Source organism: Salmo trutta, chromosome 21 (assembly GCF_901001165.1).
Source record: "Salmo trutta chromosome 21, fSalTru1.1, whole genome shotgun sequence".
NCBI classification, from domain to species: Eukaryota; Metazoa; Chordata; class Actinopteri; order Salmoniformes; family Salmonidae; genus Salmo; species Salmo trutta.
In genome coordinates, this window is record NC_042977.1 from 17,599,003 (window position 1) to 17,622,448 (window position 23,446).

At 44.8% G+C, this 23,446-nt stretch overlaps 1 protein-coding gene across 7 annotated transcripts in view; it reads right to left on the bottom strand.

The window, feature by feature from the left end:
* Positions 1 to 1,507: 1,507 nt before the first annotated feature.
* clcn2a (chloride channel, voltage-sensitive 2a) overlaps positions 1,508 to 23,446 on the bottom strand; it is a 71,480-nt gene continuing 49,541 nt past the window's right edge. For 2 of the 7 annotated variants that reach the window (XM_029704608.1, XM_029704613.1), the window contains exons 3-24: positions 22,715 to 22,846; positions 21,679 to 21,807; positions 21,090 to 21,223; positions 20,697 to 20,777; positions 20,133 to 20,162; positions 19,751 to 19,829; positions 19,485 to 19,610; positions 19,248 to 19,332; positions 19,025 to 19,126; positions 9,987 to 10,089; positions 9,537 to 9,692; positions 9,200 to 9,269; positions 9,000 to 9,110; positions 7,802 to 8,015; positions 7,479 to 7,612; positions 6,851 to 7,125; positions 6,203 to 6,415; positions 5,726 to 5,791; positions 4,751 to 4,789; positions 4,521 to 4,625; positions 2,870 to 2,956; positions 1,508 to 2,334 (exon numbers count right to left, since the gene is read on the bottom strand). In XM_029704608.1, the coding sequence (XP_029560468.1) occupies positions 1,786 to 2,334; positions 2,870 to 2,956; positions 4,521 to 4,625; positions 4,751 to 4,789; positions 5,726 to 5,791; positions 6,203 to 6,415; positions 6,851 to 7,125; positions 7,479 to 7,612; positions 7,802 to 8,015; positions 9,000 to 9,110; positions 9,200 to 9,269; positions 9,537 to 9,692; positions 9,987 to 10,089; positions 19,025 to 19,126; positions 19,248 to 19,332; positions 19,485 to 19,610; positions 19,751 to 19,829; positions 20,133 to 20,162; positions 20,697 to 20,777; positions 21,090 to 21,223; positions 21,679 to 21,807; positions 22,715 to 22,846 (3,020 nt within the window). In that variant the 3' untranslated portion in view covers positions 1,508 to 1,785. The remainder of the gene's footprint in view (positions 2,335 to 2,869; positions 2,957 to 4,520; positions 4,626 to 4,750; positions 4,790 to 5,725; positions 5,792 to 6,202; positions 6,416 to 6,850; positions 7,126 to 7,478; positions 7,613 to 7,801; positions 8,016 to 8,999; positions 9,111 to 9,199; positions 9,270 to 9,536; positions 9,693 to 9,986; positions 10,090 to 19,024; positions 19,127 to 19,247; positions 19,333 to 19,484; positions 19,611 to 19,750; positions 19,830 to 20,132; positions 20,163 to 20,696; positions 20,778 to 21,089; positions 21,224 to 21,678; positions 21,808 to 22,714; positions 22,847 to 23,446) is intronic. The other 5 variants (XM_029704615.1, XM_029704609.1, XM_029704610.1 and 2 more) reach the window with 5 other exon arrangements.

The window sequence follows — 23,446 nt, forward strand, 5'->3', positions numbered from 1 at the left end:
TTACCTTAAAACACTCTCTACATTAGACTCATTTTACATTATATCTTGTATGGCGAGCACTACTTCACATTCTATGTGCATACAAAAGTAAGACAACAATAAATGGTAGCACAACTGACTTTTTTACAGAAGAAAATGAACCGTTAAATTGTGGTTGTTATGGCCTGGTTTTACATAGAATTGAAATATGTAATGGCTCAAATCTGTCAATGGCGCTAAGAGAAATGATTGACGAGACAAATGACATAACATCCGTTTGATGAACTCATTTTATAATGAGACCGCGGAGACCAGTCACACACTTTCTCTACGACAGTTGTTTCAGTTCTCTATAGAGTCTTCTATTGCTCATCAGTGTACTTGGAGAGTTCTAACTGTGCTTTTAAGTTGGAGGTACGTATTTCTAAACTGGTTTTAAGGCCAGGCAGGCTGTATAAATCATTTTCAATGTAGGTGTGTGTGTGTGTGTGTGTGTGTAGTGTGTATTTTCTAGGATATAATTTTCCATGTTTAGATTTATGAATGTGTATGGTGTTCATTTACTTAGTGCTCGATTCAATCTGTATTACAGAAGATCCACAGTACAGCACAATTAAAATGGTAAATGTCATTTCCGATCGAGATGACATCTGCAGCAATTACCGTGAATGCAGTCTCCGCTAATGCGGGAACATTTGCCTGTAAAATGTCAATCGCACTACAACGCGGCTCTTCAGCGCCACGGATTGAATCGAGCCCTTGTTCGTGTACTATTGGCCTATGTGCATATGTGTGCTCACAACAACTGATGTCGTCTCTCTCCACATAACCACCATTTCCTGTGCAATGTAACGTGTCATTAACACTCATATCATTCCAGAAACATGCGGAACACGGTACAGTAGATAGGATACGATATTCACATAACATCCTCTCTCAAGAAATGTAAGATACAAAATGACACTGTGACCAAAACACCCTGTTACAAGACAAGAAACTCTCTAACGTCCGTCCGTCCCCCTACCTTAATGCCAGACAAGGCTACATGTACTTTGAGTTAAATGCATGTTAATTACAATGTGCTTCACAAATGCTCTTAACCCTGTGGGATGCCATTTTATGACTGAGCGATGTTAAATTGTTGGCCTTTTCTCAGCTGCCTTTGGGTAGTAACTTAGTTTTTCTCTTAATATCCCATTTCAGATATGACTGTACATGCACTTATACTGTAATTACAGAATGTCCTTTAGAATGTAGCTATGTAAATACATAGATTTTATAGGCCACTTAATCTAAAGTGAGACCCTCCCTTCTCTTTCCTCGCTCTCCTTTATCCCTCTGATCTGCTCTCTCTCTCTCCATCTCTGTGTTATTTGTAGTTATATTTAGGGGGGAAAATGTAGTTTGGTTCTGATAATCAAACTGAGAATAGAAGTGTCAGCACCAGATGGGTGCATGGGCAAGGTTCCGCCAAGTCTCACACACACACACACACACACACACACACACACACACACACACACACACACACACACACACACACACACACACACACACACACACACACACACACACACACACACACACACACACACTTTGTTAAACACAGAACTATGTTGTCACATTCACTCAGTTACTCTATCACTCACACAGGAATACAAGCTCATTTACACCAACACACACGCACACAATACATTGTGGACACAGACGACCAGCTTAAAGATTCAGGTGAACATGACCTCTAAGGTTGTAGAAACCTCAATGAACCACGAAGCAACTCCTCCTAACTGTCCCTCGCCCCTTCTGTCATTCCGATTGGTCCTCAGTGCGGCTGGGACTTTGCTTACACTGCAGTTCTGATTGGTCCATTTGCTCTATGTTCTGGGGTGTGGTCCCATGGGGTGGGGTTCCATGTTCCTTCGCCGGCTCCAATTGGTCAGTCTCAGGGAGGTGGGAGGGGTCAAAATCACAGGCCAGCTCTGATTCGTCAGTGTGGGAAGGGCTGCACTCTAAGATAAACTCCTCTGTTTGGTCCTCTGTTATTGAGAGGCTTTCCTGAAGAACCAATTCCGATGGCGGGTCCATATTGTCAGTGGGGATGGTTTCAAACTCCATATCTGATTGGTCCTGTATGAAGTGGACAGGGGTCTCCTCATCCATAACGTCCAATTGGTCCTCCATGTCGGGCGGGGTGGGTTCCCGTGGTAACGAGAGGCCTCTGTGGCGGTTCCAAAGCTTGTGCAGCTCTGTCACCTCGGAAACGCTGGTAGTGTTGCCGCTGTCACGGAAACTGGCCAGAGGGGGGCGAACTTTCACCCCTGTCACCGTCACTGAACCCTCTATGGCCTTACGCAGCTAGAGGTTAGACCGAGAGAGGAGAGGTAGAGATTGGAGGGAGAGGGAAAGGAATCAAATAGGGAGCAAGGATGAAAAAAGACGGAGGAGAGGGTGGAAAGAAACGGGGGAGAGGATGGAAAGAAGATTGGAGAGAGAAACAGAGATATAGGATTGAATATTATGACGTGATTTTGGAGTACACGGAGTAGTGATTCATATTACGCTTTTGATTCCATCTCCAAGTCACTGGGTTGTTAATCTGCATCAACTTTAGTAACGAGCAGATTGATTAGCCTTGATTGCTTCTGATTCATGAAGCACAACATTGTCCTTAGCACTGATCTGAGGTGATGACAATATTCAAACAACCACAGCCAAAAAGTAAAGAGAACGTGTTCCTGTGATGTCATATCATGTGTTTGCAGTGATTTTGGAGGTGAAGTGCACTCAAATCAGTCATAGTATGATGACATCCGTGTTGAAAATACAAATAACTACACACTAACTACATGACCGTGACATAAAGGTTCTTCTAATGCACGGGAACACCCACCTCCCTGAGGGAGACCACGCCCACCAGCCGTCCTGTACTGGTCACATAGGCATGGTCCAGTCCCAGCAGGGAGAAGATGGTGTGAGTCTGGATAGAGAGAGAGAGAGAGAGAGAGAGAGAGAGAGAGGGGAGGGGGGGGGGGGGGGTGGGGAGAGAGAGGAGGGGGGGGATGGGAAGAGAGAGAGAGGAGGGTGAGAGAGAGAGAGGAGAGGGGGGGAGAGAGAGAGAGGGATGGAGAGAGAGAGAGGATGGAGGAGAGAGAGAGAGATGGAGGAGAGAAAGGAGAGGAGAAGAGAGGGTAGAGAGAGAGAGAGAGGGGGGGTGGAGAGAGAGAGAGAGAGGGGGTGGAGAGAGAGAGAGGATGGAGAGAGAGAGAGGATGGAGAGAGAGAGAGGATGGAGAGAGACAGGATGGAGAGAGAGAGAGAGGGTAGAGAGAGGGGGTGGAGAGAGAGAGAGAGGGGGTAGAGAGAGAGAGGATGGAGAGAGAGAGAGGATGGAGAGAGAGGATGGAGAGAGAGAGAGAGGGTAGAGACAGGGGGTGGAGAGAGAAAGAGAGAGGGGGATGGAGAGAGAGAGGGGGGATGAAGAGAGAGAGAGAGAGAGAGGGGATGAAGAGAGAGAGAGAGAGGGGAATGAGAGAGAGAGGGGAATGAGAGAGAGGGAATGAGAGAGAGGGAATGAGAGAGGGGATGGAGAGAGAGAGAGAGGGGATGGAGAGAGAGAGAGAGGGGGATGAAGAGAGAGAGGTAATGAGAGAGAGAGAGAGAGGGGGGAGAGAGAGAGAGGGGAATGGAGAGAGAGAGAGAGAGGGAATGGGAGAGAGAGAGAGAGGGAAGAAGGGAATGGGGAGGGAAGAAGAGAGAGGAAGAAGAAGAGGGGAATGAGAGAAGGGAATGAGAGAGCGAGAGGGAGAGAGAGAGAGGAGGGAATGAGAGAGAGGAGAAGAGGGAGAGGAGAGAGAGGGGATGAGGGGGAGAGAGAGGGGGGAAGAGAGAGGGGGAGGGGAGAGAGGAGAGGGGGGGGGAGGGGAGAGAGAGGGGGAAGGGAGGAGAGAGGGGGGGGGTGGAGGGGAGAGAGGAGAGGGAGAGAGGGGAGAGAGGAGGGAGGGGATGAAGAGAGAGAGAGGGAATGAGAGAGAGAGGGGGGATGGAGAGAGAGAGAGGGGGGATGAAGAGAGAGAGAGAAAGAGAGAGAGAGAGAGAGAGGGGGGGATGGAGAGAGAGAGGGGGAATGGAGAGGGAATGAGAGAGAGAGAGAGAGAGAGAGGGTAAAACATAATTGAGAACAAATTGTCTATTAGAAAAATGTCATGGTTTAGTGCAGAGACTTCTATTTGTAATAAAAGGCTCCTGACTAGTGGAGCTGTGTGTTATCATATCTCTGTCACCAACCCCATCAATCAAAGGTAGAGGGAAGAGATCCATTTTTTTAGGGATGGAACTCAGCCATTGTCAGACACCTGTAGCCTGGTTATATTTCTAGATTTGAGATTTTTACCAGATGCTCTGCTCATGTCTGCCTTGGCAGTGAAACAACGACAACAAGTATCACAAGAAAAACTTTTACAACTAAGACGTATCCGTTGGGTTACTGTGTAGATCGGTAAGAGATCGGTAGATTGAGTGACGGGTGAACTGATGACGACACACCTTATGCAGAGATGTCCGCTCCACAAGCTGAAAAGGGGCGGGGTCTATCTTGCAGTTGTTGAAATCCACTGGCTCGTCCAGCTGTTGCTCTTCCCACTCTGCTATCTGTGGGAGTGGATTCAAAACTCAGCCAATAAGAGAACATCTATAAAGCTCTCACATCAGTCACTGCATTTTTGTTTTGCTCTTGACTGACACGCCAGTTTACCAATGAGCGAGTTCAGTCTTACTTCGTTCGTGGTCATGTCATCCTCTACTTCAGGGGACTCCTGAAAACAAAGAGAGACAGTGGTTACACCCACATACACACAAACACAAATATACAATGAATCCATACCACCACTGCAAAAGACTAACAACACATACCAAACAATGAGACTAACAGCACATACCAAACAATGAGACTAACAACACATACCAAACAATGACACTAACAGCACATACCAAACAATGAGACTAACAACACATACCAAACAATGAGACTAACAGCACATACCAAACAATGAGACTAACAACACATACCAAACAATGAGACAAACAACACATACCAAACAATGAGACTAACAACACATACCAAACAATGAGACTAACAACACATACCAAACAATGAGACTAACAGCACATACCAAACAATGAGACTAACACATACCAAACAATGAGACTAACAACACATACCAAACAATGAGACTAACAGCACATACCAAACAATGAGACTAACAACACATACCAAACAATGAGACAAACACATACCAAACAATTAGACTAACAACACATACCAAACAATGAGACAAACAACACATACCAAACAATGAGACAAACAACACATACCAAACAATTAGACTAACAGCACATACCAAACAATGAGACTAACAACACATACCAAACAATGAGACTAACAACACATACAACAATCAAAAGTGCATGTTTCTGCCCCTGCAGCTACGCTGTTACTCAGCTGGCTTTGTGAGTCACTGTTGATTTAGCTTTTGTTGGCTAAATAATCACCTGAATCACTAAAATGACTTGGTCAATTGTGCTTTCCTCTCTCCTTCTCATTTCTCTCACTCTACAAAGTGTTACAAAGCGGCAGTATATTTTGGGTTGGTAGAAGTACCCAAAGCGATTTTGGTCGGTCACTCGCTCTATGCTAGGTCGCTAGGCAACGGTTACTTAGCAACGGGCTCTAATGCGGGCGGCAGTCTTACCGCCGCCATGGAGATCCTGACTCGTTTGGGCCCCCTGCTCTCAGGAGCCTCTGGCTCTGCCGGGCTCTTAAAGCCAGGGAGGGAAGGGAGTAACATAGCACAACGTTAGCACAACGTTAACACAACCTAAAAACAACGTTACAGCAACGTTATACTCTATAATGGTCTTACCAGCTGATAAGGAGAGAGGAGACGGATAGTGGGTGATATAAATATGAATACAATGTTACTGCAACGCAGAACACTTGTTATGCTTCTCTTACTATGGAGAGGGAGGAGAGGTGCAATGGCGTAACATCAGCGCAATCTTATGTTACAGCAAAGCTGGGGCTTAAAGTTACTAAAGATTCTCTGAGGACATAGTGGACGTAAAGGAAGGAGGCATATGAGGATACAAGCATACACACAAAAACATAATCACATGCACGTACACACACTTACAGGCACACTTACATGCACACTCACACACACACTCACCTCGAGTAGCTCTCTCTCAGGGTCACCACAGGAAAGGGTCTGCTGAGAGCCTGACAGAGGAGAGGGAGTCAGCGTGTCTCTATTAATTGAGAGAGTATGTATACTGTTGGGTGCCTCTGTGTTGTGAATAGTAGGGACCGTTTTCATTGCAGATTTGAGTGGCAGCTGAGAGTTGGACACAGCTGCACTGAAGGAGGACTCCTCTGTTGAGATCTAGATAGAGACACACAATATATATACACACACACACACACACACACACACACATACACACACACACACACACACACACACACACACACACACACACACACACAGGTTAGAGGTACTGTAGACAGTAGAAGGCATACTGAAGTACTGAAGATGCCCCACATACTGTAAGGCAAACTTCACAGACGTCCTCTACCAAACACACCAAACCAGCCCCACACACCTACTGTACATACACACACCTATCCTAACACACACCTTTCCAAACACACACCCTGACTCAAACGTTTTCTGTAACCAATATCTGTCCATCCAAATACACATCCCCCACATTATGTGTAATAACCTTCAGCCAAACTACCCCCCACTCTCGATGGTAACGGTGACTTTAAGTCGCACGCAGGGCTAACTCCTCACGTGAGCGGGAGTCCGACTCACCTCCGCTACACTCACCAGGAAGCGAACCCCATGGCGTGCGCTGGTATTGGAGGTGTTGGAGGTGTAGGAGTGTGTGTGTGTGCAGGGTGGGCTGGGGGGACTGTCCATGGTGTCCAGGCTGGTCAGGTGTGCGTGTGCGCCCAGTGTGTGTGTGTGTGTGCCATTGTCCTGGGCATGCCTCCGGAGGTGGTCGAGCCTGCGGGTTGGACCCAGCTGGAGGGACAGGAGTGACTGGAGCTGGGAGCGCTCTATAGAACCCAACAGGATCATAGAGTCTGAGGGACAGAGGGAGGGAGGGAGGGAGGGAGGGAGGGAAGGAAGAAAGTGACAAAATAGGGGAGAAAAGAGTAAAGGAGAATAAGGGAGAGGAGACAGAGGAAGAGGAAAGGGGTGCAGGGAATAGGGGAGAAAGGAGAGGAGAGAAAGAGGGAACAGTAAGGGAGAGTAATAAGCAGAGTACGGAATAGATGGAATAGGACACAAAAACAAAAAGCTGGAAGAAGTGAAAGACACGGGAGAGAAGAAGGAAAGCGGTAGAGAGGGAGAAATGTGTCATGGTGTCATGGAGGAAGGATGCATCTTGGATTTATAGCTGACTATAGATGTGCAGTTGCACACGTACCCTTACCTGTGGACTCAACCAGGGCCAGTGTTTTCAGCTGTCCAGTCATCAGGACCTCCTGTACCTCTCGGTAGGAGGAGGAGAGAGTGATGTAACGCACGTCTCTAACCATGATGTCCTCCACACGGATGTTATACTTCCTGAAGGAGGAGAGGAGGAGAAGAGAGCAGAAGGGGTAAGGCGAAAAGAGGACAAGAAATAATGTTAAGAACAGAGAATCAGTCAAGAAGACAGTTGAAAACATAAGAGAATAAAGAAAAGGGAGTAAGAGAAAGCAAGGGAGATAGAGACATAAACAAAGCAAAGGAAAGATGGACAGACAGACTTACTCGTGGTGCCCCATGCCCAGTTCAGGGAGATAGGGTAGTTTCTTGATCCTGATGATAGAGTCGTATAGCGAGGGCTGGAGGGACTGGGCTACAGCGTTGGCCAGGATCACCGCTATCATCACCGGCAGGATGTGGCTGATCTGACCCGTCAGCTCAAACACGATGACTGCTGTCGACACCGTGTGAGTCACTGCCCCCGACAACGCCGCTGCACCTGGGGAGGAGGGATACACAGTATGGATGATGATGAATACGACTTGGTCCAAAGTGGTGGAATGTTATTATTTTTTTTTTTACACAACTACAGAGAGTACAGAAAGGCTGGTAGCACAGGGTCAGCCAAAGCGCAGTGCTTCTGGAGTAGTGGGTGAGTCCACATTTCATTCATTACATCTCTCCACAAAAAAAACTGCTTCATAAGCAATAGATGGTGAACAGGTTTTCAATGCTACTGTACGTTTATTTGTTAGCTTTACTGTTTTAGACAACAAAACAAATGAAAGCTCAAGCTAGCGATGTGATTGTACTAGTTACATTTATCCAACAAGTCGTTTCTGTCCAAAAAGTTTAATTAATTGTTCCCTCTGATGTTCTACTAATCTATCAGATCAATGAGGAGCAGAAAATGATTTAACTTTTATTTCAATCCATAACCTGCTTGTCTGCTTTATCTTAGCAGAATACATTTTCATCAGTCACATTCAATAATCTAGCACAATTGACGAAAATAGCTTCGGCATCACACCCGCCTGCATTTTTCAATCATGTTAGAGAACAGCAAGATCCAAGATGGTGCCCATAAGTAGATACAAAATAGCCGTAATGAGGCCTTGAAGATGAAAAAACGGGTTGGTTTTAGTGCAACTGGTTGAGTACCGCCTGCAGTTTCAATCACATCAGAGAACAGAAACAGCCAAGATAGACCCTATGGTGAAGTGTCAGGTTTTGTTTTATGCATAAGTGGACATGTAAGAGCCGTAAGGGTGCCTATGTAAAGAAAAACGGGTTTGTTTTCGTGCAACTAGTCGTGCACCGTCTGCAGATTCAATCACATCAGAGAAAGCCAAAATGGAGGGGCCTATGGTTAAATTCAGTACTCTTAGGTTTGGATTCAGCCATAAGTGAACACGTTAGAGCTGTAATGGGGCCTTGAAAGCAAAAAACAGGATAGTTTTAATGCAACTGGTGATGTACTCACCCACTACAGCATAGCCGCCAGGCACTATAGGATAGACACTGCCATCAGCATGGATGCCATCAGGGAACATGACTGCCATGGTCTCTCCTACCAAACGTCCAAATGCCGCACCTGCACATCCCATACATAAAGCGTACATACAGGTGTTTTTAGTGTGTATGGCTAAATACACAAATTCGCACACACAGCAAGTGACTTACCAATGAGGAAAACTGGCATGAAGGCCCCACATGGCACAGGCATGGTGGTAGCTACTGCAGACATCCAGAACTGAGGAGAAATAAAGATAGAGACGTGTGTGAGAGAAGGGTAATAGAGGAAACTGAAAACAGACACACTGGGGCAGAACATTTGACATCAACACAATCACAGATTCACACCGAGACAGGCCATTGTAAGTAAGAATGTGTTCTTAATTGACTCACCTGGATAAATAAAGGTTACATAAAAATGATTAAAAATAAACAATATCAGCCTCACCTATCCTAAACCCACACAGAAACCCACTCTCTCGATCTCAAATAAATGAGCACGTACCTTCATGACGATGAAGAGGATGAGAGTGATGAAGACGTTAACCTGGGGGTGTTTCCAGGCGTGGGAGTGGCTTATGTAGTCAAACTCCTCGGCAACGCCCTGCCGACACCATGTTCGGTTGTCCAACAATGCCACCAGGGACTCATGCTGCGTCAGCTGAGGAGACAAGGAGAGACACAACTGTTAGGCATGGGATATACTGTATCAATCGTAATAGTCTAAAATGGTTTCCTTTCCTCATCTCCTTCCATTATCTGATCTAACAGAATAGGATATGTGAAGACAACACAGAACTGATCCTTCATATCAGAGACTATGAAGGGGACAAGGAAGGAAGCTGTTTTAGACAAATGACATGCATCCCTGGTCTAATATTTTGAAAAATGTATCATACACATTGTGGTTGATAGATACACAGACACAGATATATAAAAAAGTGTAACTTCTGACCTGTCCAGCCATGAACTGTCCAAACCCAGGGGGAAAGGTGAGGGTTGAGATGATCAAGGTGACCATAGCAGGATACACCAGACGTCTGACATGGAGAGAGGAGCTGTGGGTTCATTAGTGTGAGTGAGTGAGTGAGTGAGTGAGTGAGTGAGTCCTGCTATGATAAATTAATAAAACGTTTGCAATATTATGTTTATGTGAACTCAAGTTTGCATTTTCAAGTTGACAGTTCTTGTTCAATGCCCTATATATATATAAACTATCCTGTTTTTTGCTTTCAATATATATATATATATATATATATATATATATATATATATATATATATATTACCAGTCAAAAGTTTGGACACATTCCAGGGTTTTTCTTTATTTTTACTATTTTCTACATTGTAGAATAATAGTAAAGATATCAAAACTATGAAATAACACATATGGAATCATGTAGTATCCTAAAAAGTGTTAAACAAATCAAAATATATTTTATATTTGAGATTCTTCATAGTAGCCACCCTTTGCCTTGATGGAAGCTTTGAGCACTCTTGGCATCTCTCAACCAGCTTCATGAGGTAGTCACCTGGAATGCATTTCAATTAACAGGTGTGCCTGTTAATTTGTGGAATTTCTTTCCTTCTTAATGCGTTTGAGCCAATCAGTTGTGTTGTGACAAGGTAGGGGTGGTATACAGAAGATAGCCCTATTTGGTAAAAGACCAAGTCCATATTATGGCAAGAACAGCTCAAATAAGCAAAGAGAAACGACAGTCCATCATTATTTTAAAACCTCTTAAGGATCTAACCCTTTTTTTCAGTTTTTGCATAAAATTACATACCCAAATCTAACTGCCTGTAGCTCAGGACCTGAAGCAAGGATATGCATATTCTTGATACCATTTGAAAGGAAACACTTTGAAGTTTGTGGAAATGTATAGGAGAATATAACACATTAGATCTGTTAAAAGATAATACTTGAAATGCATGAGAAAGGCCGTAATATAATATTGCAGTTTAGGCTCAATTTAGATTGATCCAGTAAAGCATTGCAATACTGCACAGTATTTTGTATCAAGTCTACCAAAATGTGCCAAATTGGTCAATTGATACATTTTCAGTTACATAACTATAGAGAACATACAAAAATGATATGGTAATACAAAATTAAAGTTTACACACTCACAGGAATGTCATACTGTACATGATGGGTTTCATTAGCTTATACACATCTAGATGGCCGGGCGGGAGGGTGTGGCGCCAGAGACAGCAAGGGTTCAAACTGTAGAACCCAGTTCCTACATTTGAATATAAAATTTGATTTTATCAAACAAACTATGCTACATTTTATCTCTGGGACCTTCAGGATGACAAATCAGAGCAAGATTACTGAATGTAAGTACATTATTTACCTTCAGAGGTGAATGCATCAAACCAGTTGTAGTGATAAAAGTTTTTGGTTGTTGTGCACTCTCCTCAAACAATAGCATGGATTTTTTTATATGGGTAGAATATGTCCTGGAATGTTTGATGTTACTTACAATGTCATTCTAGGGCATGTTAGCGCATGTTAGCATCAACCGTCCCGGTATAAGGACACCGATCCCGTAGAGACATGAAGGTCAGTCAATCCGGAAAATGTCAAGAACTTTGAAAGTTTCTTCAAGTCTAGTCGCAAAAACCATCAAGCACTATGATGAAACTGGCTCTCATGAGGACTGCCACAGGAAAGGAAGACCCAAAGATTTTTGATTCCAACCGCCGTGCCTTTGTGAGATGCATAGTAAGTGAACGGATGATCTCTGCATGTGTGGTTCCCACCGTGAAGCATGGAGGAGGAGGTGTGATGGTGTGGGTGTGCTTTGCTGGTGACACTGTCAGTGATTTATTCTCAAATTCAAGGCACACCTAACCAGCATGCCTACCACAGCATTCTGCAGCGATACGCCATCCCATCTGGTTTGTGGGACAATGCTCAACAAGACAATGACCAAAAACACATCTCCAGGCTGTGTAAGGGCTATTTAACCAAGAAGGAGAGTGATGGAGTGCTGCATCAGATGACCTGGCCTCCACAATCACCCGACCTCAATCCAATTGAGATATGTTTGGAATGAGTTGGACCACAGAGTGAAGGAAAAGCAGCCAACAAGTGCTCAGCATATGTGAGAACTCCTTCAAGACTGTTGGAAAAGCATTCCAGGTGAAGCTGGGTCATATTTGAACAGTTTGGGCTAGAGCAGTGGTCTCCAACCATTTATTTCATAAAGGCTACTTCATACAAAAAAAATGTTGCAAGCTACTCATATACAGCCTGCATATTTTGTTATTGTGTAGTTCGAATTCAATCAATAGAAACAAAGAACAGCACTACATACACAATGTAATTGCGTTTTAGTTCTTTGAGAATCTTGCCTTTTTAAGAGAAAAAAGGGTTTTACATTTGAACCAATCTGTAGCCTGCAGTTACAGGACTAGGCTACTCCAAAAAATGTTTTAACAACAACCACAGTGAGTAGGCTACATATTTGACAACAAATCGTGAAGAAAATCATGAAAAGTATGAGGAATAGCAAAATTGTATTCCCAGCAAGCACATTCATATTTTTTGGGGCGCTGAAGCAATGTCACCATGAAAATGTTTAAAATGAACTTGTTTTAGCAGCATACATATTAGAAATGGCTTATTTTGTCGATATTACTTAGGGACAGATCAAAATGTACGGTGGGGGAGGTGTGGTCCAAAATAGGGGAGGGTTGTCAAACTTTTTTGTTGTTGCTTTGGGGTGGGGGGGCGGGGGGTTCCTGGTTTACATTCTCTTCTTCTGAAGGCAGTGCTCCCCAGGCGCTCCAACTGACTCCGACAGTTGAACTTGAAGTAGGGAAGACTGTTTCAGGCCTATAATATAACAATATAAATATTTGGATCTGAAACGTACGAATTACCCTCCTTCTGTACGTCTATATCTGTAGGGCAGACTCAGTAGCCATCTGACATGAAGAAATGCATGTCGGTGTCGTAGCATGCTCTCTATCTCTCTGGGGTTAGGCCTAAGCTTCTCAGCCATTATATATTTATACTCTACCGTTCAAAAGTTTGGGGTCACTTCGAAATGTCCTTGTTTTGAAAGAAAAGCAAATTTCCTCAGCTGGCAGCTTCGTTAAATTCTACCCGCAAAACACCAGTCTCAACGTCAACAGTAAAGATGTATATAGCCTATTAAACTATGGTCATACAGTGGACACCTAAGCATTTGCATGCAATTCCCTAATACATTTAGTGCTCAAATATCTGACAGCTGAGCCGTGAGGTGGACAATTATTGTTTTAGAAAAGTACCTAAAGAAAAAAAAATGATATAAAGTTGCATATGCTACACATCGAAACACAAGGAATAGTGTTTTAGTAATTTGTTATCGGCTGTTTTTAAGGACACTTAAATGTGGCCAACAGCCCTCGTTTATTGATGGGGCTGGCTGCGCCAGGTTGGATCTGAATGTGTATGATGTCCAAGAAATTTCCCAAATGTCCGGTAAATTAACATGTTCCTTGTCATGTTGTCCAGCGCTGAAATGGCATTTTGAATATTCACATGAAATCTGTCGCCAATTGGATGGAAACCTAGCTATATACACCCTAAAGACTATGGCAAGTGCACTAGTCCAGTGTCACTATGATTATCCCTGCACATCATGGTTCACCAGCAGCTCCAAACATCTAAAAAATGATCTATCAGCCAAACAAGCTTTTTAGAATTGTATTTTAAACTCCCCCCTCATACTCATCTGGAGGTTGCGCATGTTTTAGACTCTCCATCTTTGTAATGTGTCTGTATCTATGTCATTGTATATGTATTTATGTAAAACACAGGGGCCACAATAGAAATGCGTCCCTGACTTTATTGTGCAATCCCTGTCACTTGAAAAAACCTTTGTGTATAAATCTTTGTGTAGAAACAAAATCAATCAATCCAAGCTGTGCAGCGACCAACTGATGAATGGAAAGAGACATCTGTTACAAAACATCAAAAAGTTGAATGACATTCGGAGATTGTCAAGCCAAGCCTTTTATACTGGGTAAGACTACAAAGTAGGGGGGGATGTGTTTTCTCTTTGTCAAGATTGAAATAGTCTATTTATTGTGTTGTTGAAAACGCAAGCTATGATATTGAGGTGCCTAAGTCGGTATGCTTTGTTTATTGGTTGTGTGGTGCATTGGCACAGAAACCTATTGGTGGAGAATTTGTTGCATATATTTTATATAATTATAAATATGGTATCCAAATGTAAAAAATCTGATTTCCCCCTAGCTGATCATTGTCTGCAGCCGGTTGATCATAGTGTAATAAAACATGCTGGGAGAGTGAGCTCATAGCCCTGCGACTGTGCCATAAAAATATCCATATTTCTAAACACAGGGTCGCTACAGTTATTGTTATTTGTGGTCGTAAACATTATTTTGAGTTCATTCTATGAGGGGGGAGAGTGTTACATTTATTTATATGTGGAAATATTTTACTTTGGGAAGGGGGTGCATCATTTTTTATGACATCTTGAGTTAGACCAGCCCCTCCCCCCACTGAATTTCGATCTGTTCCTTACCAAGCCAAGCAGAGCGGTTTGTTTTATCGACAAAACAAATTATCCTGTGCTTTTCCATTTAGCGCATACATATTGGCTACATTGTAACCTCAGTAGCCACGGTGGGCTCGCATCAGGGGCTCGCCCAGGACTGTTACTTTTCTAACTGAATAAAAATATTTTAACAATGTCATTTAACCGATTGATGTTGGGAAATGGATGGCAAGGTGCAGAATTGTGTTAAATGCCTGTACACAGATTGGGGAGGATTTTTTTTTCTCACAGATTTAATCATGTAATATTAGGTCTACTGATTATTTCTCAATTGCGAGGTCCCTACCGGACATGGAGTTGTCTGCAAAGGTGCAACCTTTACTAGGCTGATGGAAGGCAGAGTCAGAGGCTGCAATACAGCGATGCCAAGACATGACCGAGCCATGTTCATCATGGTTCTTACAGGAAAAGTGAAATTACAAATTGAATTTGTTCGTGGTGCGCGCTTCTCAAATGATATGCAACAACACCATGTGACCAACACCGTCGGACATGAAACAACATACAAATGTAACGGCACAACAAAATAGATTAAAAAAATATATTTTGCAGGTGGCTTTTCATTTTATACACCAGTGGTGAACCTACAGTAGTGCTTTCTAACGGCACTGAACTAAAACAGTGGCGTGCGGAATGAAGTAAAACATTTCAGTGATCAAAACCATTCATCTTGAGGTGACCGGGACGAGAAATGCAATCTGTTCATTATTATATCATATATAACATGGACACATCTACTAGCTCAAAACATTACTAATCATTAAAAATAACAAATTACCCAAAGGATCATGATAGTTTTCTGGTAAAAAAAGTGGGTGTTGCTCAGGTGCTCCCTTTCTGTTTTACAGTGTTTATCTTCTCTATAATACACTGCTGTTCATTTAGGGAAGAACTCAGGGCTTTAGCCTTTTGTGGGCCCAAAGCGAGAAATGGTTGGAGGCCCCACACCTCATAACCCTTGGGCCCAAAACATGACTTGAGAGAACGTTAGTTTATTTGTAGTTGTGCTGCATTTTGCAGTGCCTAGCTCCACTCCTATTCCCCAGGCACTCTCTTTTGATGACTTCTGTAATCGTAAAAGCCTTGGTTTCATGCATGTTAACATTAGAAGCCTCCTCCCTAAGTTCGTTTTATTCACTGCTTTAGCACACTCTGCCAACCCGGATGTCTTAGCCGTGTCTGAATCCTGGCTTAGGAGGACCACCAATAACTCTGAAATCTCCATCCCTAACGACAACATTTTCAGACAAGATAGAACTGCCAAAGGGGGCGGTGTTGCAATCTACTGCAGAGATAGCCTGCAGAGTTCTGTCCTACTATCAAGGTCTACACCCAAACAATTTAAATTTCTACTTTTAAAAATCAACCTCTCTAAAAACAAGTCTCTCACCGTTGCCGCCTGCTATAGACCACCCTCTGCCCCCAGCTGTGCGCTGGATACCATATGTGAACTGATTGCCCCCCATCTATCTTCAGAGCTCGTGCTGCTAGGTGACCTAAACTGTGACATACTTAACACTCCGGCCATCCTACAATCTAAGCTTGATGCCCTCAATCTCACACATTATCAATGAACCTACCAGGTACAACCCCAATGCCGTAAACACGGCCACCCTCATAGATATCATCCTAAATAACTTGCCCTCTAAATACACCTCTGCTGTTTTCAGCCAAGATCTCAGCGATCACTGCCTCATTGCCTGCATCCGTAATGGGTCAGCGGTCAAACGACCTCCACTCATCACTATCAAACGCTCCCTGAAACACTTCAGCGAGCAGGCCTTTCTAATCGACCTGGCCCGGGTATCCTGGAAGGATATCGACCTCATCCCGTCAGGAGAGGATGTCTGGTTATTTTTTTAAAATGCCTTCCTCACCATCTTAAACAAGCATGCCCCATTCAAGAAATGTAGAACCAGGAACAGATATAGCTATAGCCCTTGGTTCTCTCCAGACCTGACTGCCCTTAACCAACACAAAAACATCCTGTGGCGTTCTGCATTAGCATCGAACAGCCCCCGTGAAATACAACTTTTTAGGGAAGTTAGAAACCAATATACACATACACAGGCAGTTAGAAAAGCCAAGGCTAGCTTTTTCAAGCAGAAATTTGCTTCCTGCAACACAAACTCAAAAAAGTTCTGGGATATTGTAAAATCCATGGAGAATAAGAGCACCTCCTCCCAGCTGCCCACTGCACTGAGGATAGGAAACTCTGTCACCACCGATAAATCCACTATAATTGAGAATTTCAATAAGCATCTCTCTACGGCTGGCCATGCTTTCCACCTGGCCACCCCTACCCCGGTCAACAGCACTGCACCCCCCACAGCAACTCGCCCAAGCCTTCCCCATTTCTCCTTCTCCCAAATCCAGTCAGCTGATGTTCTGAAAGAGCTGCAAAATCTGGACCCCCACAAATCAGCCGGGCTAGACAATCTGGACCCTTTCTTTCTAAAATTATCTGCCAAAATTGTTGCAACCCCTATTACTAGCCTGTTCAACCTCTCTTTCGTGTCGTCTGAGATTCCCAAAGATTGGAAAGCAGCTGCGGTCATCCCCCTCTTCAAAGGGGGGGATACTCTTGACCCAAACTGCTACAGACCTATATCTATCCTACCCTGCCTTTCTAAGATCTTCGAAAGTCAAGTTAACAAACAGATCACCAACCATTTCGAATCCCACCGTACCTCCTCTGCTATGCAATCTGGTTTCAGAGCTGGTCATGGGTGCACCTCAGCCACGCTCAAGGTCCTAAACGATATCTTAACCGCCATCGATAAGAAACAGTACTGTGCAGCCGTATTCATCGACCTGGCCAAGGCTTTGGACTCTGTCAATCACCACATCCTCATCGGCAGACTCAACAGCCTTGGTTTCTCAAATGATTGCCTCGACTGGTTCACCAACTACTTCTCCGACAGAGTTCAGTGTGTCAAATCTGAGGGCCTGTTGTCCGGGCCTCTGGCAGTCTCCATGGGGGTGCCACAGGGTTCAATTCTTGGGCCGACTCTCTTCTCTGTATATATCAATGATGTCGCTCTTGCTGCTGGTGAGTCTCTGTTCCACCTCTACGCAGACGACACCATTCTGTATACTTCTGGCCCATCTTTGGTCACTGTGTTAACAACCCTCCAGACGAGCTTCAATGCCATACAACTCTCCTTCCGTGGCCTACAACTGCTCTTAAATACAAGTAAAACTAAATGCATGCTCTTCAACCGATTGCTGCCTGCACCTGCCCGCCCGTCCAGCATCACTACTCTGGACGTTTCTGACTTAGAATATGTGGACAACAACAAATACCTAGATGTCTGGCTAGACTGTAAACTCTCCTTCCAGACTCACATAAAACATCTCCAATCCAAAGTTAAATCTAGAATTGGCTTCCTATTTCGCAACAAAGCATCCTTCACTCATGCTGCCAAACATACCCTCGTAAAACTGACCATCTTACCGATCCTCGACTTTGGCGATGTCATTTACAAAATAGCCTCCAACACCCTACTCAACAAATTGGATGCAGTCTATCACAGTGCCATCTGTTTTGTCACCAACGCCCCATATACTACCCACCACTGCGACCTGTCCGCTCTCGGTGGCTGGCCCTCGCTTCATACTCGTCGCCAAACCCACTGGCTCCAGGTCATCTACAAGACCCTGCTAGGTAAAGTCCCGCCTTATCTCTGCTCGCTGGTCACCATAGCTGCACCCACCCGTAGCACGCGTGGAAACACTTATCTCCCTCACTAGCTTTAAGCACCAGCTGTCAGAGCAGCTCACAGATCACTGCACCTGTACATAGCCCATCTATAAATAGCCCAAACAACTACCTCTTCCCCTACTGTATTTATTTATTCATTTATTTTGCTCCTTTGCACCCCAGTATTTCTACTTTGCGTACTCATCTACTGTCAAATCTACCATTCCAGTGTTTTAATTGCTATATTGCATTTACTTCGGCACCATGGCCTATTTATTGCCTTTACCTCCCTTATCTCACCTCATTTGCTCACATTGCATACTGTATTATTGACTGTATGTTTGTTTTACTCCATGTGTAACTCTGTGTTGTTATATGTGTCGAACTGCTTTGCTTTATGTTAGCCAGGTCGCAGTTGTAAATGAGAACTTGTTCTCAACTTGCCTACCTGGTTAAATAAAGGTGAAATTCCATTTTTCTTTTTTTAATGATTTTTTGTTGTTGTGTATTCTAGTTTTCTTTCAAACTCCCTCAAAAAAAAAAATATTTTTTTTTGTTCTGGGCCTCTGACGCGCAGTGTGTGGTCCACGTAAAGGGCGAGCCGGCGCTGTGTGTGTGTGTGTGTGTGTGTGTGTGTGTGTGTGTGTGTGTGTGTGTGTGTGTGTGTGTGTAGCAGTGTACGAAGTTGTGTGTGTGTGTGTGTTAGACTCACTTCCTGAGCAGGAACTTGTTGATTGTCTTCTGTTTCCTCATACACTCTACTATCAGTCTGTTCAGGTAGACAAAGAGAGCCCCGCCAAAACCACACGCAATCCTGAGGAGGAGAGGGGACAGCATCACACACCATTCTAGCTCAATAGCCATTGAAGTGATCAGAATGAGGAGGAGTCAGACCTGGGCGTGTTGGACACAAAAGACACACAAGAAACTCATACCCCAGGATGGCGAAGGCTGGCAGCTCCTGGAGGTCAAAGGGGAAGTCCAGGCGGAAACGTGTCTTAAAGAGGGCTGTGATGGTCTCTGAGAGAAAGACAGACATAGAGAGAGAAAGAGAGAAGAGAGAGAAAGAGAAATAGGAGAGGAATAACATGAGTCACCTCCGACTAACTATTGACTCAGTGACCTAGACCCAAAGCCCTTCCCCTTACACACACTCACACACACCTCCTCACCTTCGTCCTGGTTCCACACAGCCAGTACTCTGAAGATGAAGGCGCTGAAGGTGGCAGCGAAGAAGCCTCTCCAGTAGTTCCTCACCGCAAAGAACGTAGACGTTACCTCAATGCTGAAGAGCACACCTGCGACACACACACACACACACACACACACACACACACACACACACACACACACACACACACACACACACAAAATCCCTTTTGCAGTAACACCATTCTTTCCCTTATTGTATTTCTCACCCTAAGTATATTCTAATTACCTCCAATGGGGGCAGCGAAGCAGCAGCCTACCCCCACTGCACATGCTGCTGATAGCATCTCAGTGTTCCTCAGCTCATTCTGTAGGAATAGGAACACACACGTATGTGCAAGCACACATAGTACATACATGTAAACACACATACAAATATACACATTTCTGGTAAAGAGGGAAGGCCAAGGGCATTGGAATACAATGGAGTCAGAGAGGAATGCTAGAATGAACGGAATAACATGAAGGGTGATGTCATGTGCCATTCACATAGAATATCATAGAAACCCTCGATTAGAAATGGAATGATGCTCACATGACGCTCCAACATGTGTACATGAAACGTGGAAACTCTGAGACGTGCACATACTCAGACACACGTGCACTCGTACCTTGTTTCCCTCAAAGGGCTCTTCCTTAAGCAGTAAGTGGGAAAAGACAGAAATCCGAGTGAGTACCTAAGAGTTAAAATGAAGAAAAGCAGAGACCAAAATCTTCTGGGATATTCTCTTTAATGTGTCATTGCTTTGTTTTTTTTGGACAGAAAGTAAATGCAATCTCTTATAGTGACTTGGTGGAAATGGATTGAGCGCTGACACGGATCAATATGGAAGCTCTATAAAGTAGACAGTCTTATTTGACTCTTGCTGACTTGACACTTTCTTCCTTCATCTCCCTCCCCCCCTCCTTGTTCTCCTCCTCCTCCTTTTCCTCCTCCAAGTCTTGGGTGGTGTATGGCAGAGAAAGTAATCTCTTGGCAGACTGAGAACCATAGACAGGAGCCAGACTGGAGCCCAGGTTTGGACTCAGGTGAGTGGAGGTGAGAGTGGGTCCTGGAGGGGTGGCAGGCTGATCAGACAGGTATCACACAGATACTAAACCAAATTGAGTGGGAGTAAGCATGTGTGAAGGGTTAAAGGTTAGGGTGTGTGTGTGTGGGGGGGGGGGTCTCTCACCTTGTAGATTCCACCAAACAAGGCAGCCAAGAACTTGCTCAGGAGGGCTGCACAGAGACTGGCTACATGAACGAACGGGCCCTGAGAGAGAGATCGGAGGAGAGAGAGAGAGAGATGGAGGGGTAGGGGTTATAGGATGAGGGAGGGGGAAAGGGAGAAAAAAAGGCAGAACTAAACCAATTTCAGATCGGGGCCCGTATTCATAAAGCCTCTCAGAGTAGGACTTCTGAAATAGGATCAGGTCGCCCCCTGTCCATAACCTTATTCATTATGATCTAAAGGCAAAACTGCTCCTAGATCAGCACTTATACTCTGAGATGCTTGATAAATACAGGCCCAGGAATTTCAAACATTTCCCTTTCATTCCATAACAGTCCACTAGGGGTTTCCCACCTCCTTTCCCAGGGGCATGCCACTGCCCAGAGCACAGGTCAGCCCGATAACTTTGGCCACAAAGGTTTTAAAGGTGAGATATTCCTTCAGCACTACACCTCTCAGAATGGTCTTCATCTCTGGGATACCCGAACCTGAGAAAGAGGAGGAGAGAAAGGAGGAAGAGCAGAGGTGGGAGAGGAGAGGGCCGGAGGAAGGGGAGGGAGGAGGGAGAAAGAAGGAAGGAAGGGGAGTAAAATGTATATTCATGCGTCAACTTCAAGATTATGTATGTATTCAAGGCTGTCAGTACTAGCGGTTTCAAGGATATAGTCAAGGATGTCCTGAAGTTGTATAACCTTTGCCAACTACTCTTATGAACAGAGTCCACCCCATACATCTGTGACCTTTAAACAATCATGCACAGTGTTTCATTCTGTATGCATATGAGGTATTTACATATATGAGTGTGCATGATTAGCAATGAATTTAGGTGTGAGGTGAAATTGAATGAGAGAGTACATGTGTGTGTGTCTGCGTGCCCATTCATGCACTTGCGTGTGTGTGTATGTGTGTGTGTGTCACACTTGAGCGTGGGTGTGTCTCTTACCCACAGCCTGCGGGGACAGTATCTGTGTGAACCCTGCTGAGAAAGTGATGAGCACCACTGGGTAGGTGACCCATGCCAGGTACTGCAGGAGCATGTTACTGTCCAGTCCCCCGTACATCCACTTCTGAGCTGCACAGACACACAGAGACACATAAAACCAATTAAATTAACTTTTTTTACACTAGGGGGGCTCGGAATATCTCTCTCGCTCTCACGCCAGCTACCTTTCTCTCTTTCTCCCTCCCTCCGTCCCGTTCTCTCTTTCTCCCTCCCTCCGTCCCGTTCTCTCTTTCTCCCTCCCTCCGTCCCGTTCTCTCTTTCTCCCTCCCTCCGTCCCGTTCTCTCTTTCTCCCTCCCTCCGTCCCGTTCTCTCTTTCTCCCTCCCTCCGTCCCGTTCTCTCTTTCTCCCTCCCTCCGTCCCGTTCTCTCTTTCTCCCTCCCTCTGTCCCGTTCTCTCTCGCTCCCTCCCTCTGTCCCGTTCTCTCTTTCTCCCTCCCTCTGTCCCGTTCTCTCTTTCTCCCTCCCTCTGTCCCGTTCTCTCTTTCTCCCTCCCTCCGTCCCGTTCTCTCTTTCTCCCTCCCTCTGTCCCATTCTCTCTTTCTCCCTCCCTCCGTCCCATTCTCTCTTTCTCCCTCCCTCCGTCCCGTTCTCTCTTTCTCCCTCCCTCTGTCCCGTTCTCTCTTTCTCCCTCCCTCTGTCCCGTTCTCTCTTTCTCCCTCCCTCCGTCCCGTTCTCTCTTTCTCCCTCCCTCCGTCCCGTTCTCTCTTTCTCCCTCCCTCTGTCCCGTTCTCTCTTTCTCTCTCTCCTTCCATTCCCTTAGAGCCTAGGCTATGGCCTAGTCCATCACTTAGCTGACCACTGTGACCAGGGCCATGACTACACCCAAGAATATATCCCTCTCTCTCTCTCTCTCTCTCTTGCTCACCTTGCTGACAGAAGGCGATAGCATAGTCCATCACCCAGCTGACCAGGGTCATGAGTAGACCCAGGAATATCTCCCTCCCTCCCTCTCCTTCCCACGTCATCCCTCTCTCACCTTGCTGACAAAAAGCGATAGCATAGTCCATCACCCAGCTGACCAGGGCCATGACCAGACCCAGTAGGATGAGAAAGATCCAGTCCTCGCCCACACGCGAGATCAGGAACTTCTGACAGCGAGACGTACACACTGGAGAGAGGGAGAGAGGAGAGAGGGAGGAAAGGGACAGATGGGTGGGAGAGAAAGGAGAAAGGGAAAACCATAGGAAAATAAAGCATAAGATAAGCGAGAAATAGTCGCAGTAACAGGCAGAGAGAGAGAGAGAGAGAGAGAGAGATAAAAAGGGAGAGAGAGCACAAAAAAATATAAGAAAAGAGAAATGTGGACAGCAGGAACACAGAAAAGCCAGTGGAAAGGATGGACAGATGCATTCCAACATGTTGAGCTGAATGAATGAGGAAGGGAATGAGTGGACTTAGTGATGGGTGGAAAGAGAGAGAGACTTGATTTGTCCTCACGAAAAAGGGATTAACCCCTACAAAAATGTAGATGAATCAAAATCCACATAATTATTCACATTTCCTGTGGCTGCTGGATTATTTTCCTGCTGTGAGGAGGTTCAAATTAAAGGAAAGAGTCACCCATTTTGAATGTTATATCGTATTTGTGCATCTCAGAGCAATGTTCTATCGATTCCTGGGGTCATTTAATGTTTTCATGTGTATCTGAACTCTTGCCGTTCACACAGGCAGAAATACAGCCGGTATGACATAGCATTGCAGCCTGGTT